The sequence below is a fragment of the Malania oleifera genome, chromosome 2 (genome assembly GCF_029873635.1).
Source record: "Malania oleifera isolate guangnan ecotype guangnan chromosome 2, ASM2987363v1, whole genome shotgun sequence".
Classification (NCBI taxonomy): domain Eukaryota; kingdom Viridiplantae; phylum Streptophyta; class Magnoliopsida; order Santalales; family Ximeniaceae; genus Malania; species Malania oleifera.
Window position 1 is genome coordinate 144,733,743 of NC_080418.1, and position 18,315 is coordinate 144,752,057.

At 33.9% G+C, this 18,315-nt stretch overlaps 1 protein-coding gene across 1 annotated transcript; it reads right to left on the reverse strand.

Moving 5' to 3' along the window:
* Positions 1 to 15,093: 15,093 nt before the first annotated feature.
* LOC131147939 (uncharacterized) lies at positions 15,094 to 17,568 on the reverse strand. The gene is made up of 2 exons (XM_058097611.1): positions 17,418 to 17,568; positions 15,094 to 15,923 (listed from the first exon to the last, which is right to left on the reverse strand). The coding sequence occupies exon 2, from the start codon at positions 15,906 to 15,908 to the stop codon at positions 15,351 to 15,353; it is 558 nt and encodes a 185-aa protein (XP_057953594.1). The 5' UTR covers positions 15,909 to 15,923; positions 17,418 to 17,568; the 3' UTR covers positions 15,094 to 15,350.
* Between the last annotated feature and the right edge of the window lie 747 nt (positions 17,569 to 18,315).

Here is an 18,315-nt window from a genome sequence, read left to right on the forward strand (position 1 = left end):
TTGAGATTTCACACCAGCATATGCGTACCGAATGATGCTAAGATTAAACGGGTCACTCTAGAGGAGGCACATTGCTTGCTCTATACAGTGCATCCAGGGAGTACGAAGATGTACAGGGATTTGCGGGAATCTTTCTGGTGGTCTAATATGAAAAAAGAGATCGCCTATTTTGTTGAGCAGTGTCTGACATGCCAGTGGGTAAAGGCCGAGCATCAGAGGTCGGCGGGACCGTTGCAACCACTTCTCATTCCTAAATGGAAGTGGGAACACATTTTCATGGATTTTGTCATAGGGTTGCCATTAGAACTTCATGGGCAGAACGTTTTTTGGGTAGTTGTTGACAGACTGACGAAGACTGTCCATTTCGTTTCAGTTAAAGTCAATTATTCCATGGATAAGTTGGCAGAGCTTTACGTTCAGGAAATAGTCAAATTGCATGGGGTGTCGGTGTCTATAGTTTCGGATAGGGATCTACAATTTACATCCCGATTTTGGAAAATTCTATAGGAAGCATTGGAATCTCAACTCAAGTTTAGTACTGCGTTTCACCCACAAACCGATGGTCGGTCAGAGAGGACCATCCAAATTCTAGAGGATATGTTGCGGGTGTGTATACTGAAATTCAAGGGCAGTTGGATTAAATATCTGTTGTTGGTTGAGTTAGCATACAATAACTGTGACGGCTACATCAATTTTTTTTTTTTATTATTCAGATACCCCCTGCCATGGAACTCGAGCCTCAGAAGGCACCAGGGTAAATCTGAATATAAAATCATACCTATGCAGCGGAAACGTAATCCATACATCCCTACACATCATACAATACTAGAGATCTATATTTCCAAACCATACTATATAATACATCTCTCTCCAAAATATCTGTCCCAAAACACAAAACCCTGCACAAACTTACCCTCTAACTAGGGTAATCAAATAAACTTTCTATCCGCGAGCCTAATCTGCTCACCGAACTGGCTCACCTGAAAAATGTTAAAGTCATAGGGTGAGTCGACACTCGGTAAATGGAAATATGCTATTATTAGTGTGTGACGATTAAGTTACAACTGAACTGTAATAATATAGTTAATCTATAAAACATGTTCTTCATTTTCACAATTTAAAACATAACTATATCATCTGTATTTTCTACTTTTCATCTGTGTGGCAGAACGTTATTTGGGTAGTTGTTGACAGACTGACGAAGACTGTCCATTTCGTTTTAGTTAAAGTCAATTATTCCATGGATAAGCTGCTAGAACTTTACATTCAAGAGATAGCCAGATTGCATGGGGTGTCAGTGTCTATAGTTTCGGATAGGGATCCGCAATTTACATCTCAATTTTGGAAAAGTCTATAGGAAGCATTGGGATCTCAACTCAAGTTCAGTACTGCGTTTCACCCACAGACCGATGGTCAGTCAGAGAGGACCATCCAGATTCTAGAGGATATGCTGCGGGCGTGTGCACTGAATTTCAAGGGTAGTTGGATTAAATATCTGTTGTTGGTTGAGTTAGCATACAATAACTATGACGACCTAAAAATTTACATCATTTTATTTTTACTATTATAATATCCCCTGCTATGGAACTCGAGCCTTGGAAGGCACCGGGGTAAATCTGAATATAAAATCATACCTATGTAGTGGAAACGTAATCCATACATCCCTACACATCATACAATACCAGGGATCTGTATTTCCAAACCATACTATATAATACATCTCTCTCCAAAATATCTGTCCCAAAACACAAAACCTTGCACAAACTTACCCTCTAACCAGGGTAATCAAATAAACTTTCTATCCGCGAGCCTAATCTGCTCGCCCAACTAGCTCACTAAAAAATGTTAAAGTCATAGAGTGAGTCGACGCTAAGTAAGTGGCAATATGCTATTACTAATGTATGGCGACTAAGTTGCATACTGTTAAAATAACAACTTAACTATAATAATATAGTAAATCTGTAAAGCATGTTCTTCATTTTCACAATTTAAAACATAACTGTATCATTTGTATTTTCTACTTTTCATACTACTAATATCATACTATACTCATTAAATATTGTAAAACTGTATACATATATACATACTGTGTTTTATCCCTAGAACTCTGTATGTCATGATTTGACCCCTCATGATAGGGTTGTACGGCCCATAGGTGGGATTTAATCTGGTCGGCTCTCTAGATAAGTCAATATACTCTATACTACCTCAACCCGGCCAAACTGCATACTCTCCTAGGCACGAGACTGGCTGCTACCTCATCAAACTGGCCTCCTCAACCCAGCGAACTGGGGAGCTGCATCCTCTCCGAGCACAATTTAACGGTACCCACACACTATCTAAGATATGTGGTTGTACTCTATCTATATATAGCAACGGTACCGTGCTCTGTATTCTTTATCTGTATCTGTCTGTAATCATTCCTCAGGGATCTGATATTATATATATATACACTCTTTTACTGTTTTCATCATGTTTCCAAAATTACCATAACGCTTTCTTTTGTACTGTAAATATTATAATCTTTGTATGTTGTATTTGTAGCATCTTGATGCTATCTTTATGTATCTATATGTATATTCTGTCTGTATACTCTGTATATTATGGTAATAGGAACATGACATACTATAAACAATGTATATACTATTCTGAATAAAGTTGTAATATATTGATCTGAGTAAAACTGTAATATACTATTCTGGATAAATATCTGTGATATACTGATCTGTATAAAACTATAACATACTGATCTGAGTAAACATCTGTATACATATATATATATATATATGTTTAGTGAAACTATTTGAATAAAAGTTGTATATGTACATATATCTTTCTGTATAATCTCTGTGAATATATGGCTATATCTATATGTCCTGTATAACTTCATATATCGGAAAAATAGTATAAAGTTCTACATCAAATATTATCTACTCAGGCCACACATACTTTAAGAACACATATTCTTAAAACTACATAATAACTGGTATACATACATGTTGGTAAAATTCTATTAACATATTCAAATTTTCTAGCATAGCATATTTCCCTTACCTTATCTTTGAAAAGTCCCCACTGTACTCTAGCCCTATACCCGCAGGGTTCTCCACTCAACACCCTGAAAACCACATCCCCTAGAACAAAACATTAGTATTTCTTCATGTATTGTATTTCTTATAATTGAGGGAAAGACAAATACCGAATAAAATGTCTTACCCTGAGATTGAGACAAAATCCAAACCAACTCCACCAACGATCAGTTCTAGCAGACTTGCAAAGAACTTTGTCAGGAGCGTCGTGGTGGCTTCAGATCGTCGATCCGGCGTGAAACGGGGCCAAAATCAAAGAGAGAAGGAGAGGGGTGCGTTTTATAGAGAGAGAGAGAGAGAGAGAGAGAGAGAGAGAGAGAGAGGGGTAATTTGTGCTGAAAATCTGATAAAAATCCAAGTTTTCACTATTTATAGTGCCAGATTCGTCAACGAGACACGTCACCTCGTCGACGAGTCCTTTAATAATTTCATCGACGAACTTCCACCCTCGTCGACGAATTTCAAACTGTCTAAAAACCTTTCTTGGTATCTTCTCGTCGACGAGGCGTGGCTTCGTTGACGAGGTCCCCTTATGCGCTCGTCGACGAACTCCCTGTGTTCGTCAACGAGGCCCGGTGTATTACTTCCTGGTTATTATATCCAAAGTGCAATGTCGTCGACAAAGCCTACTGCCTCTTTCTGTTTCTGTTTCCATTTCCCTCCCTCTTCATTATTTAAAAACCATTATTTTTTGGGTCGTTACAATAACAGTTATCAGACCAATATCGAGGTAACACCGTATGAAGCATTGTATGGCCGGGGATGCCGATCTCTATTGTATTGGGATGAGGTTGGTGAGCAACAGATTGTGGGGCCAGAGCTCGTTCAGCAGACATCTGAGAAGGTCAAGCTCATCAGGGGACAAATTAAAGTAGCACAAAGTTGGCAAAAGAGTCACATAGATACACGCCGATGGGAGTTGGATTTTGATATAGGTGATGCAATTTTTTTCGGGATTGCTCCGATGAAAGGGGTGATGAGGTTTGGTAGGAAGGGAAAGCTGAGCCCTAGTTACGTCGGGCCGTTCGAGATCTTGGAAAGAGTCAATCTGGTGGCATACAACATAACATTACCCCCAGCACTGTCTAGGATTTACGACGTGTTCCATGTGTCCATGCTTAGGAGATATGTTCCAAATCCTTCACATGTGATCAGTTATAAGTCTTTGGAACTAGAGGACACGTTAGCATATTAGGAGATACCAATTCAGATCCTAGATCGTAAGGAGAAGGAGCTATGGTCTAAGAGCATTATGCTAGTAAAGATACTTTGGCGTAATCATGTAGTGGAGGAAGTTTCGTGAGAGTTAGAGTAAGAGATACGTCAAAAGTATTCGCAGTTATTCAGAGACGCTCATAGCTAAACAGGTGAGTAGAATAGTAAGTAAGAGTCTGTTGTATGTATAGTGTTTAGAGTAGGTTTGTTTATAGTTTAGTGTATGTTTGGCCTTCGGGAGAGTTTTGTATGGATATTGTAATCTCCCGAGACATTGTATGTAACCACAGTATTCCACCATCATAAGTGAGGGTAGGTAATAAACTTGGGATGGGGTTACTATGTGGGTGGCCGCCGGCTCTTCCTAGAGTCAGATCAGTGATAGTTCAGTGGATGTGATGGAGAATAGTTAGCAAATTTCGAGAATGAAATTTTTATAAGGGGGGAGATTGTAGATACCCGAAAAATAAAGAAATAAATAAGAAAAGAAGAAAAGAAAATTTTAAATGGAATTTCAGTAGGCTTCATCAACGAATCTCCTATTTTCATCGACAAAGGCCCTTCTGTATTCGTCGACGAAGTTTAGGGCGTCATTGACAAAGAAATCTCGAACGACTGAAATTTCAGGTTTATACTTCTTCGACGAAGGTTTTCTTTCGTCGACGAACGTTCTTTTGCAGTTCATCGACGAATTCGCCATTTCGTCGAAGAATATGATCGGGTCAATGACTTATAAATATGATTTTTGGTTGCTTAGTGATTAAGAAATCAGTTTCTCTCTCTCTCTTTTTCTCTCTTTAACTCGTGCCCTACTCTGTTTCTCTCTCTCTCTTCGATTCTCTCGTCGTTCGTCGCCTAATTCAACGATCGGAAGCTGCTACAAGGATCTAGGAGAAATTATCTACAAGTCTAGGGGAGCGGATTGTTGATCTGAGCTTTTCGATTATCACTCCAAAAGTTAAGGTTTCGTTTTTTGGGAGTTCCGGGTCATTTTTTGGGAATTAGGTAAAAGGATTATATTATGTCAGACACTTTTACAATTTTTAACCGATTGAAATACTGGATATGTTTATATGTATATAGTTATAGCTTTTCTAGGATTTTCAAGCCTAAAGATCGGTTAATCGATGTTATTTTCAAAACCAACCAATTAAATTTGAATATAATAGTTTTAGATTAAAGTACTGGGCTTTCTGAACGTTTTCACAGGTTGGAATTTATGGTTTCAAACCTTACACGTGTTTTATTACGAACCAAAGGCGGTAGGGTTGATTATCTTCGTTTTTCCTGTACTTAACTACGTATCTATATTTTAATAAAATAATAATTCGGAGATACTTATACCCCTATTTTCAGCACAATGTCTATTTTCTAAAGCAGTTATTTTATTTATGATTACCAGGTAAAAAATTGTGTGGCATGAGTACAATTTTAATTGGCATGAATGAACAGGTTTTGTGTAATACTGATTTGTAACGGCTAGATGTCGAGATGTGATATGATGGCTATAAGCCAATATCTGATATGACCGCTAAATGTCGAGTCTAATATAACGATTTTATACCGAGACAGTTTATGACAGATATTCCACAGAATTACGAACAATTTATATTTTATACAGTTTTATAAAAAATGAATTATAATTTCAATTTTATGATGTAAATTGTCATATATGATTTTAGAATCATGTGAATATGATGTTATGTAATAAGCACGATACCGTAGCTATATGTTGGGAGATAGTGCAACCACACGTCTTAGATAGAGTGTGGGTATTGGATAGTTGATTAGAGTCCCGAGGAGTACTTCCCGATATAGAATTTCGGGGCCCCATCCGATGTAGAATTCTGAGTGACCCTTCGATGTAGAATTCTAATTATGGGGTAGGTTTAATCATACTTACTACCTAGTTTGACTTAGCTATAGTCGGTCAACTATATGCTAGGCCCAGCCTATGGGCCGCACAACCCTTCATGGGGGGAAGCATGTCGTAGTAGTATGTGATAGCGTGTCATAGTAGTATGTGATAGCGTGACGACCCTAATTCAGCAATCTAGGTTGTATCTTCTAGGCATATATATGCATATTTACTATAGAATGAGCTATATTGAGTCATCAATATGTTATTCAAAAATTATGTCTTTTTAGGTATATAGTTCGGTACAGTTTTTAAAATTCCAATTAAATGTAATTAAATGTTATCAGATATATGTTTACACGAAATCTCATGATAGCCACACACTGATAATAATATGATCCGTCTTACTAAGAGGTGTCTCACCCTTTTATACAAATCATGTTTCAGGTCCTTCGAGGGATAGAGTCTAGCATACCGTCGGGCTGGTGATAAATAATTGTTAGATATTTTTAGAGCTGGTGAGGCATAGATAGCAGTTTTTATGTTTTTTGGAGTTTGTAATATTATGATATGGATTTGGTATGTAATTGGAAACAGTTAGAAACTCTAGTATGTGTTTGATGTGTTAGAATTTTTTCCGCTGTGTATGTATATGATGATCAAGATGGAACACCCATTTTCCCTTGTTAGGGCAGGTTGTATTTATTTATGGTATCAAAGAAATGTGTATGTTATGTTTTAGTAGAACTTAGGGCTCGAGTTGAGGGTCGGGACGTTACACATTATGAGCTTCAAATTAAATCCATATGAAATGCATGCACATACAACCCTAATTACTATTAAAAACAAAAAACAAATAAAGTCTTCAAGCCTTATGCTCCTTAATACACCATGGAATACACCAGAATTTGTGTTCGATTAAGTACTTTATGGCTTCCATATTGCATCCGTCATTTGTGTCTTTTGTATCATAAATCTATTTGAAGACTAAACACACAGATGAGATGTTGTGGTTTTTCATAATCGAAATAGGGATCAGACTCAACAAGTCAATACTAATATAATTTAAAACTTGTCCTTATGAAATTCCATTTGAATATAAGATATCTTGTTTATGAAAACACATTTGAAAGTTCATTTTGATATCTTATATACTATAATGTCCTTTATGAAAATATACTTGACTTTCTTGAGTCTTTAGATCATAAAACATATTTTGTCGAAATCGTGACCAAGTATGAAGAAGTTTATAAAACCAAGACATATGAAAAATTGTCCCTTTTGAAAAAAAAAAAAATTAAGTTTAGGATTCTTTTCTCAAACACTTTGATTTAACTTTGAAAACCATGAGAGTTGAGTTTGTGACTTTAGTGAGATCGTATAAACTCATGTGTCATAATATGCATGTGCATTTTGCTCAACTCTTGCTTAGAAATCATGCATGAAATAAAATCGCAAGAGTTATAAAACATACTACCTCAAACACTTCACATTACATATAATTCATATATTAGCTTCCTCGAATGTGCTTGAGTACTTTCGAGTGAGTGTCCACTTTGATCTTTTCTACTTGATGTCTACTCGATCCAATTATTGCCTTTGATCCAGTACTTCATGTATTTGTTAGTTGAACCTATACTAAACATGATTTGCAAAGATGGGAAACCACTAGAAACAACAAATAGGTTAATATCATCAAAACATATTAAACATGATTATGTAGCCACCAAGGCTCACTGTTATATTTTTTATTTTTTAAAATTTTAAATATTAAAATATTAGTTTTGTTTTTTGAAAAAAAAATATTTTATTTTATTAAAATAAAGAAAAAGGTATGTGGGGTCTATAAAGGTTAAAAACTTACAAAAAAGTTATAATTTCACCTTAATTTCCATACAAGAAGTCAAAATTATAGTTTGACCCCTCTTTACCATTTTAAACTGTTTCAAATCATCTAGTATAGTCAAATTTGGAAAAACGAGAGCTGAAAATCCAGAAATTTTTGGACTCTTACCTCAATTTTCGTATAGGAGGGTAAATTAGAGTTGAACATTATCCTACCATTTCAAGCTGCTCAGGATCACCTGAAGCGGTTAGAATTACTAGAAAAAGACCAAAAAAGCCATAACAAGGTTTTGTCTCGATTTGTTTTACCTCGATTTCCATATCTGAAGTCAAAATCATTATCAAACCTCTTCTTACCATTTCAAACTGCTTCAAATCATCTAACATAGTTAGAATTGACAGATAGAGAGTAGAAAAAACTAGAATGACAGGGGGTTTTGCCTCAATTTAAGTGTTCGAAGTAAAAATCGCTATTAGATCTCTTCTTATCATTTCAAACTTCTCTGAATCACTTGTTATAGTCAAAATTGACAAAAAGAGAGTAGAAAAAACTCGGAATGATACGGGTTTTACCTCAATTTGCATACTCGAAGTCAAAATCATTGTCAAACCTCTTCTTACTATTTCAGACTACTCTAAATCACCCAACACAGTCAGAATTGGTAGAAAGAGAGTTGAACAACTTGAAATGACAGAGATTTTATCTTGATTTATGTGCATAAGGTCAAAATCATTGTTGAGCCCCACTTTACCATTTTGAACTTTCTCGGATCAGTTAGTGTAGTTGAAGATGCCAAAAATAAATATGAAGTCCGAAAGAGAAACACCAAAGAGAAAAATGGGGTTTCGACTCCCCTAGCTCTCTAATGAAAAACCTGCTCAAACAAAATGGACATCGATTGCCATTAGTGAAGATAGTAACAAGGATTAGTTATTCACTTTTTAATTTGGTTGGTAGGTGGAGAGGGGGGATGTCATGAAGACAAGCTTGTGGCATTAACTTGAGTCTTAAAAAGAAGTAAAGGGGTGATTGACAAACAAAGTTTAATTCATTGACGGGCACACAAACTTTGAAGAATTTATTATTATTTTTTTACTATATTATTAATATTATATTTTATCTTATATTTTATAAGTATTATATTTTAATATGTAATTTATTAAATTTAAATAAAAATCTCATATACTATAATATTATAACATAATTTATTATTTAATATAAAATAATAATATAATAAAATAACCGCCATAGCATTATATTTTATTATACAATAATATTTTACTATTTTTTGTATATTATATAATTAGTAAAATTTACTATTATATATTTATATTGATTATATTAAAAATATTAATTTTATCTTATTTTAAGGTTATACATAATAATATAATAAATAAACAATCATAGTGTAATTACATCATAGTATTTTATAATTTAATACTACTCTATTACTTTGTGGAATTGGTTCATTCCCAAGAGGGGGGTGAATGGAATTTTAAAACTTCTTCATAGGTTAAACTAGATATCAGTAGTACACAACCTAGGGTCTTTTTAAGCATATAACTAATTGCACAGATAAAAATAATATGCGAAAATTAAATCATGCGCAACATTCACAATATATCAAATATAACATACATGTGAAGGAATATAAAGTGTTGAAAATTAAAAGTAGACACACGATATGTTATCAAAGTTCGACCAATACTGCCTATGTTCCTGCCTCAAGCTCACAAGTAAGAAGATTTCACTAGTTGCTCACTTGCGGGTGGAGCAACACCGTTAACAACACCTTACAGGCTGGTGCACCTAATTCTCTTAATCGAGTCTGCATCAGTCCGAAACTATTCACAAAGCTAGTCTCTCTCTTCTGACCATACGTTAGGAATACAACAGATAATCAATATTTTTGTGTACAAAGAAATGCTTCTACTACAAGCAGATGTGTATAACAATAAGCACAAATACACTCATGTATGATATGCAAATAAGCACAATGTGAGAATGTGATTTTCACAAAATTAATTTTTGAATAAATATGTGTATGATGAGTGTTCAAAGATTTTATGCCCAAATAAAATTTCTCCAAAAAATATTTCTCTAAATAAAGTGCTAGAGAATTTAGGATTTATGGCTCAAAAATATTTTCGCAAGCACAAGCCAATGAGCCTTTGAATCTTGCAATGGATGTGTAAGATTCACAAGCAAATAATATTAACTCTTGAGAATATTTATCAAATGAAATATGTGGGAGAAACTAAGATAATACTCTCAAAATAAGGTATAAAAGATATGTGCAAGATGAGAGTAAAAACAACTTTGATTTGTAAAATGAATGCCCAAACCAAGGTTTAACTATGCTCGCTTGAAAGATTTATCAAAGAAATAATAAAAGAAAGTATAAGTAGTGTGCTTTGAAAAGATTGAAAGAATTTGAGTAATAAGAGAAGTATGAAAATTTCAGAAAACTTTTCTTAATGATTTTTGCTAATCTTATGTTAATTAAGACAAATGAAGTGGTATATATAGATATTGCTAAAAATATAACCATTGGAGATATCAAGGGTATTTTGGAAAATGTTTAATTATGTTTAATGAAAATTAACCCTAATTTACTACGGTAAAAATTTTAATAACTCGAGAGGTTCAGTCGACCGTATTCAAGGTTTGGTCGACCGCATTATTAAGTTCGGTCGACCGTGGTAATTTTGAACTAGGGATTCGGTCGACTGTATCAGAGCAATTTTGAACCCTTCGTAGGTTCGATCGACCATAGCTAAGGTTCGATTGACCGCTCAGGTGGTTCAATCGACCAATGCCAAAATGAACTACATATTTAGTCGGCCGAATAGTTGGGGGTCAGACACAAGTTAGTTCGGTCAACCTAGGATGATACGTTCAAAAATTAAACGGTCGACTGAGCAAAGTCAACAAGTTGACTTCTGACTTGTTCGATTAACCAAGGTATTTATACTGCAAAGGGTTCAGTCAACCGAAACTTTCATTTTGGTCAACTTTCTTAGTTCGGTCAACCAAGGTCAAATGACCTTGCGATGGTCGGTCAACCGAGGCTTTTAATTAAACCCAAAATCCTGGCGTCGGTTGATCTAAGTTTTTGTAAACTTTGTTTTAACCCTAATCTTTAACACTAACCAATTAGTTATTTAAGAAATGAGTTTCTGGGTAAAGTACTCGTCCCTAGGGTCAGTCTATGGTTATTTTGAACTTACATCCACATCATGCATATTATGCAATTATTACAAACCAAATTAAAACAAAATGCAATACAATTGAAAGTAGACGTCTTCTTCTTCTGTCTTACTCTTTAAGCCTTATGGAATACACCAAGATGTATGATCTTGAGGTCCTTTTGGCTTCCATTTTCCTTTTACCTTATGTGCATGTTAAAACATAGACCTGTTCACACACTAAATGTACATATGAGATACAGACATTTTGTCAGCATCAAAATAAGGATCAAACTCAAAAAGTCAACAATGTTATGTCCTTAAAATTGTTTTAATGCCCAAAATACTATATGATTAAAAAAGGGGAGAATTTTTTTTTCTGCGCTTAAAAGATAAAAAGGGGGAAAATGCTTTTGAAAAAGGAGTTCTCTTTTGTTAAGTTTGTTTTAAATGACTATTTTTTTCATACTTAGCCCTTTTTGCTGATGCCAAAAGGGGGATTTTGCTAAAGGCAAATGTTTTTAATGGGGTAATTATCTAAGCTACATGCATGTCCGTTGTTGTGCCTTATTGCTAAAAGAATGCAAATATTTTGAATTGTATTCTTTCTTTAATATGCGTGTGCTATATTGTTTAAATTTGATTTATGCATAATCTTAGGGGAAGCCTTTTTAGGCTTATCCCATTTTGCTCTAATGCGTTTATCATCATCAAAAAGGGGGAGATTGTTGACTTTTTCAGTCTGATCCCTGTTTTGATGCTAACAAAACATTTGTATCTCATGTGTACATTTAGTATGTGAATAGGTTTATATTTTAACATGCACATGAGGTACAAGGAAAATGGAAGCCAGAAGGACCTCAAGATCATACATCTTGACGTATTCCATAAGGCTTGAAGAGCAAGACAGAAGAAGAAGACATTTACTTTCAATTGTATTACATTTTGTTTTAATTTGATCTGTAATAATTGCATGACATGCATGATGTGGATGTAAACTCAAAATGACCATAGACTGACCCTAAGGACCAACACTTTACACAGAAACTCATTTCTTAAATAACTAACTGGTTAGGGTTAAAACGAAGTTTACAAAAACTTCGGTCGACTGACACCAGGTTTTTGGGCTTAATTAAAAGCCTCGATTGACTGACCATCGCAAGGTTATTTGACCTTAGTCGACCGAACTGAGAAAGTTGACCAAAGTCAAAGCTTCGGTCGACCGAACCCTTGGCAGTATAAATGCCTCGGTCGACCGAACAAGTCAGAAGTCAACTTGTTGATTTCGTTCAGTCCAATGTTTAGTTTTTAAACGTATCGTCCTAAGTTGACCGAACTAACTCGTGTCTGACCCCTAACTATTTGGCCGACCAAATGTGTAGTTCATTTTGGCATTACTCAACCGAACCACATGAGCAGCCAATCAAACCTTAGCTATGGTCGACTGAACCTACGAAGGGTTCAAAATCGCCCTGAGACGGTTAACCGAATCCCTAGTTCAAAATTACCACGGTCGACTGAACTTAGCAATGTGGTCGACCGAACCCTGAATACAGTCGACCGAACCCTGAATACGGTCGACCGAACCTCTCGGGTTGGTAAAATTTTTACCACAGTAAATCGGGGTAAATTTTCATTAAACGTATTTAAACAATTTTCAAAATATCCTTAATGTCCTCAACGGTTATATTTTTAATAATATCTATATATACCACTTCATTTGTCTTAATTAGTAGAAGATTAGCAAAAATCATTAAGAAAAATTCTCTGAAATTTTCATACTCCTCTTATTGTTCAAATTCTTTCAATCTTTTCAAAGCATACTACTTATACTCTCTTTTATTATTTCTTTGATAAATCTTTCAAGAGAGCATAGTTTTAAATCTTGGTTTGGGCATTCGTTTTACAAATCAAAATCGTTTTTACTCTCATCTTGCACATATCTTTTATACCTTATTTTGAGAGTATTATCTTAGTTTCTCCCACATATTTCATTTGATAAATATTCTTGAGAGTTAATATTATTTGCTTATGAATCCTGCACATCCATTGCAAGATTCAAAGGTTCATTGGTTTGTGCTTGCGAAAATATTTTTGAGTCATAAACCTTAGATTCTCCAACACTTTATTTAAAGAAATATTTTTTGAAGAAATTTTTTATTTGGACATAAAATCTTTGAGCACTCATCATACACATATTTATTCAAAGATTAATTTTGTGAAAATCACATTCTCACATTGAGCTTATTTGCATATCTTACGTGAGTATATTTGTGCTCATTGTTGTACACATTTGCTTGTAATAGAAGCATTTCCTTGTACCAAAAAATATTGATTATCTGTTGTATTCCCGACGTATGGTCGGAAGAGGGAGACTAGCCCTATGAATAGTCCCAAACTGGTTCAGACCCGGTTAAGAGAATTAGGTACATCAAACTGTAAGATGTTGTAAACGGTGTCGCTCCACCCGCAAGTGAGCAACTAGTGGAATTCTCTTACTTGTGAGCTTGAGGCGAGGACGTAGGCAATATTAGCCGAACCTCGATAACATATTGTGTGTCTACTTTTAATTTCCAACATTTTATATTCTTTCACATGTATGTTATATTTGATATATTATGAATGTTGCGCATGATTTAATTTTCGCATATTATTTTAATCTGCGCAATTGGTATATGCTTAGAAAGACCCTAAGTTGTGTACTACTGATATCTGGTTTCACATAAAAAAAAGTTTTAAAATTCCAATTCACCCTCCTCTAATACACCAATTCCAACATACTTTTTATGTCTTATAATATTATTATAAGACCGTGACAGTGACAAATTCATGTAAATTTTAAAACTTGTAATTTCACTTTCTCTTTTTCCCATCTTTTCCCTTGCCGGAGCCCCGACACCACTCCTGTTCCTCCTCCCCCTCCTCCTGAAACCCACAAAGCCCATGACCATATATTTTTTATTTAATAGAAAAGTTAAAACTTTAATTATCATAATTACTAATTAGAAAATATTTTAAAGGGTTAGTTTGAAATATTAGTCTATTTAATAATGTTATTAACATTAATTTAATAATATTTTGTTATATTATGATATAATAATTAAGTGATGAGTAATATAATAATATTATTATAATATATTTGTATGCAAAGTGAGTTTTTTTTTCGAAACACTATTAGCTTCCTAACACTTATAATTAATACTTATTTTCAGATACAATCAAATAATACTAATGACTCGCTGTGTTTGGATTTTGAATTTGAATTTAGATTTATGTGAACCTAATTCAATGCAATTTTATATAGTCATTTATTCAAATTCATACAAATTCAAATACAAGGTCTCTCCCAAACATAGATTTATTAGTTATTTTCTAATTTGATACTCAATATCACATTCCAAATTCGATACTTATTTCAAGAATTTTTTTTTTCTTAAGATCCGGCTTGGACTCAGAAAATATTAAAAATAAAAAATAAAAATATCAAGAAATTCACATTTTTATGTTTGATTATCGAGGAAAGTAAAATATATATATATACCAAATTCATGTACATATCATTAATATTTAGTTTGTCTTAATTTTTAATCCCATCATTTGTTGAGATTCATTTAAAGTGAACAGTTAATGTATGCCACATTGATAATATTTTCTGATGGTTTTCTTGAATATCAAAACTCAGAAATATAATTGTCAAACAATTACAGCTAAAGGGTAGTTTATGAGGCACGTCACAAGATGACAAAGTGCCAACAGGGATTATCCAAGTTCAAAGGCTGTATGCTCCTGTGGATTTAGTTCAACAATTCAGACAATGCTGACTAGTTTATCATGGACCAAAAATGATACTAAATTCCAAGATAATATCTCAAAAATATTCCAATTCTCAGAAGAAAGTGAATCAAAACAGTGTTCTAGGGGTTCTCCCTTTCCTTTTAAATAGAGTTCTAGGGGTTCTCCCTTTCCTTTTAATAATACAAAAAGTTTGCACTGGATATAGATGAGCAATTTCAGGAAAAATCTATGAACTGAGGAGCAGAAATTCCAAGACAGGACCTCCATATTAATACATTCAGCATTCATTCTTATTTCCTACTCTGAAAGAGCATAAGAGCCTAGAAATTAGAACTACAAGCGAAAGTAAGGAAGTAAAATCAGAGGGAAATACCATGAGATTCAGCTTCAAGATACCTGCAGATCCTCTCCATAACTTCTCTGCCCTTGGCACTATTCTGCACGAACTTCTCAGCACATCGATGCTCTACCTTTTCTGCCATCGATGCCAGTGCTGATAACGGTTTGATCCTTATACTAGTCTCCTGCTGGCAAAGTGTCCATCCATTTGGGTTATTTGGATGAGGGTTGTACTGAATTTTCTCCTCCACTTCTATGAAGTTTTGGAGGCTGATGTTGCGGGTTGTGAGTTGCATCGACTTTGATTGAGCATCAACGACTGTTGATTCAACACAGTGACAGATATCCTGACCAATGATTTTGCGAATAAACCATGGCCCTGGGGCATGGATGGCGATGGCACGAGTGGTGTAAAGCTTCCCAGATTGAGGATCAAGTTTGTGATTCAAAGTGTCAACTTCAAGGATGTGAGATAACGTACGCTTGTTCTCAGGGTCAGCAAATTTTCGCCAAGATGCAGATGTTACACGCTCCCATGGATGCTTGTAAACATGCTCTTGTGTGTATGCCTTTACCATCACTTTTTTGGTGCTCTTTACAAAAATAAATATATAAACATTCAGTACATTTGCGTATGACAAGTAAATATTCCAAGCACAGTCATGTTTTGAATTCAAAAGAAGGGGAAAAATGAAAACAAATTTAATCACAAAAAGGGAACACTATAAAGGGAAAACAAAAACAAATTTGCTCACAAAAAGGGAACACCATAAACAGAGTAATACTAGTAGAAAATTTTGACTTTAAAGATTTTATTCTTCCAGTTCAAAATCCTGTTGTACCAAAACGAATGAAGTCTCAAAAAGACTTAGCTTTGAATATAAATAACTGATCAAATCAAATTTATGATACAATTAAACTTTCACCTAACGCATCTTATGAAGAGATAGACGCAAGTCGGGGAAAAAAAAGAATTAGTCATGATGTTCAGATGTTCAAAATTGTAAGCCATGATTCCAGACATAAAGCCCAAAAAATGCAGATACCACAAGTAGTTTGTTTCATCAATGTGAAATCAACAGCAAATAAATTTGTTTGTCAAAAATAAAAAAACTATACATAGATTTAATAACGGGGCACTCTAAAACTTTTTTTGCTGAGCAATGACTAAAGTACCTATTCAGTTACTTTAGTACCGAATAGGAACAATACAAGTTCACTGCAAAAGCTATATAAATATGCACACAATTATAATTTCTGAGCCCATTTTGAGGCATTGGTTTCATACTTTACACATAGCCCTGAATTTGTCGAAGGAAATTATGCAATAGAATAAATTGTTGTTGTTGTAGTTGCATACTTTACGTCCCAACACAAAAGAATCATGCATAGGGTGGCTTCTCTAGCACCCCCAACTAACAGCAATAAAGCATTCAAATCCACAAGAATTCTTAAAGAAAACAAGAAACCTATCATTTAACAAAACAATTCAAGGAAAAAGCGTCGAGAATTCGAACACATTTGAAAATCAGGTAATGGGTATCAGATATTTGAGAATTAAGACATCATTATCCACAGGAGGTGGATCAAACCTTCATGTGAATCTTAAAAGCCCATCAGAAACTTCCAAAATTTACAATAGATCTTTATTTATTTATTAAAAAAAAAAAAGCATCATTTAATCGCACTAAGGAGAGTGAGACACCGGATAAATCTGAAAATTGAAAACCAGCACCGGGTAACACACGTCTGGGGCATCAATTAATCACAGAACAAAAAGCGGCGGCATCAAATGATCTTTAAACCAGTATAGAAACTCAAATATCTACGAATCAATCGTTCAATTAAGAAATGAAACACATTTCAAAAGGATTCCAAACGTTTTACGGGTCTAAAAGAATAAAGAAAACCCATTATTTGGTCACAAAATTAGACACACCCATCGTCTTAAGCACCGGCAATCTAACTAAATTGAAAATTTGCAAGAGCAATTGAGCGAAATTCAATGGCACCTTGTAATAAACGTTCGTTGTTGATTTTATTAGGGTTCCAACGCATCAAAGAAGAGGATTAGAAATGGATGGTACCTTTTTATTTGCGAGACAGAGGAGCCCAAGATTAAGATCGCGAGCGGAAAATGGGAGAGGAAGAAGAAGAATGCGGGGCACGCCAATCGCAAGCACACTGTTGTGACCTTCTTGCCTTTCCCCGTCAAAACCTTAAATTCAGTGTGCAAGTGCTGACCTCTTTAAGACGATGTCGTTTTATTTCACCATCTTACATTTACGTTTCTATATATTAAAATTATAAAAATGATTTGAAATATTTTCAAAATTTACATTTTTCACCAATTTTCTGCTAAAAATTTTATAATAATAACAAATATAAATTATATATATATATATATATATTTGTATAAATAAATGCATAAACACATGTAAATTTTTAGTAAGTGTTCAACCTTCCATATCTTTGTATCTTATAAAATAAAGTATTTAAATTTCACTAGTATTTTCCATTTGAAATTATAATTCCATATTAGTATGATTAATATTTATATTTCATTTGTTAAAATTAATTTCATGTTTAAATTATCTTGTCGTAATCATCCACAATGTATAATGTTGATAATATTTTAAAATTCTATGTACTACCTATAATTTTTATAAATACTATGTTTTTCATATAAATTTATCAATATTTGAGAATTATTTTAAAATAATATATTAAATTCTGATATTATTATTAAAAATAATTATCAAATTACATATGTACAAATGTCCATCATGGAACGCGACCCGTTTTTCTAGTATTAAGCTAAGTATGAAAGTTTCCTTTTATCCCAGCTTTATATATATATATATATATATATATATATATATATATATATATATATATATATATATATCTTGTGTTTTTATCCAAAAAAAAAAACACTCTCACTTTCTTTTATACACATCATATCATTTCAAATTTATTTTTTTC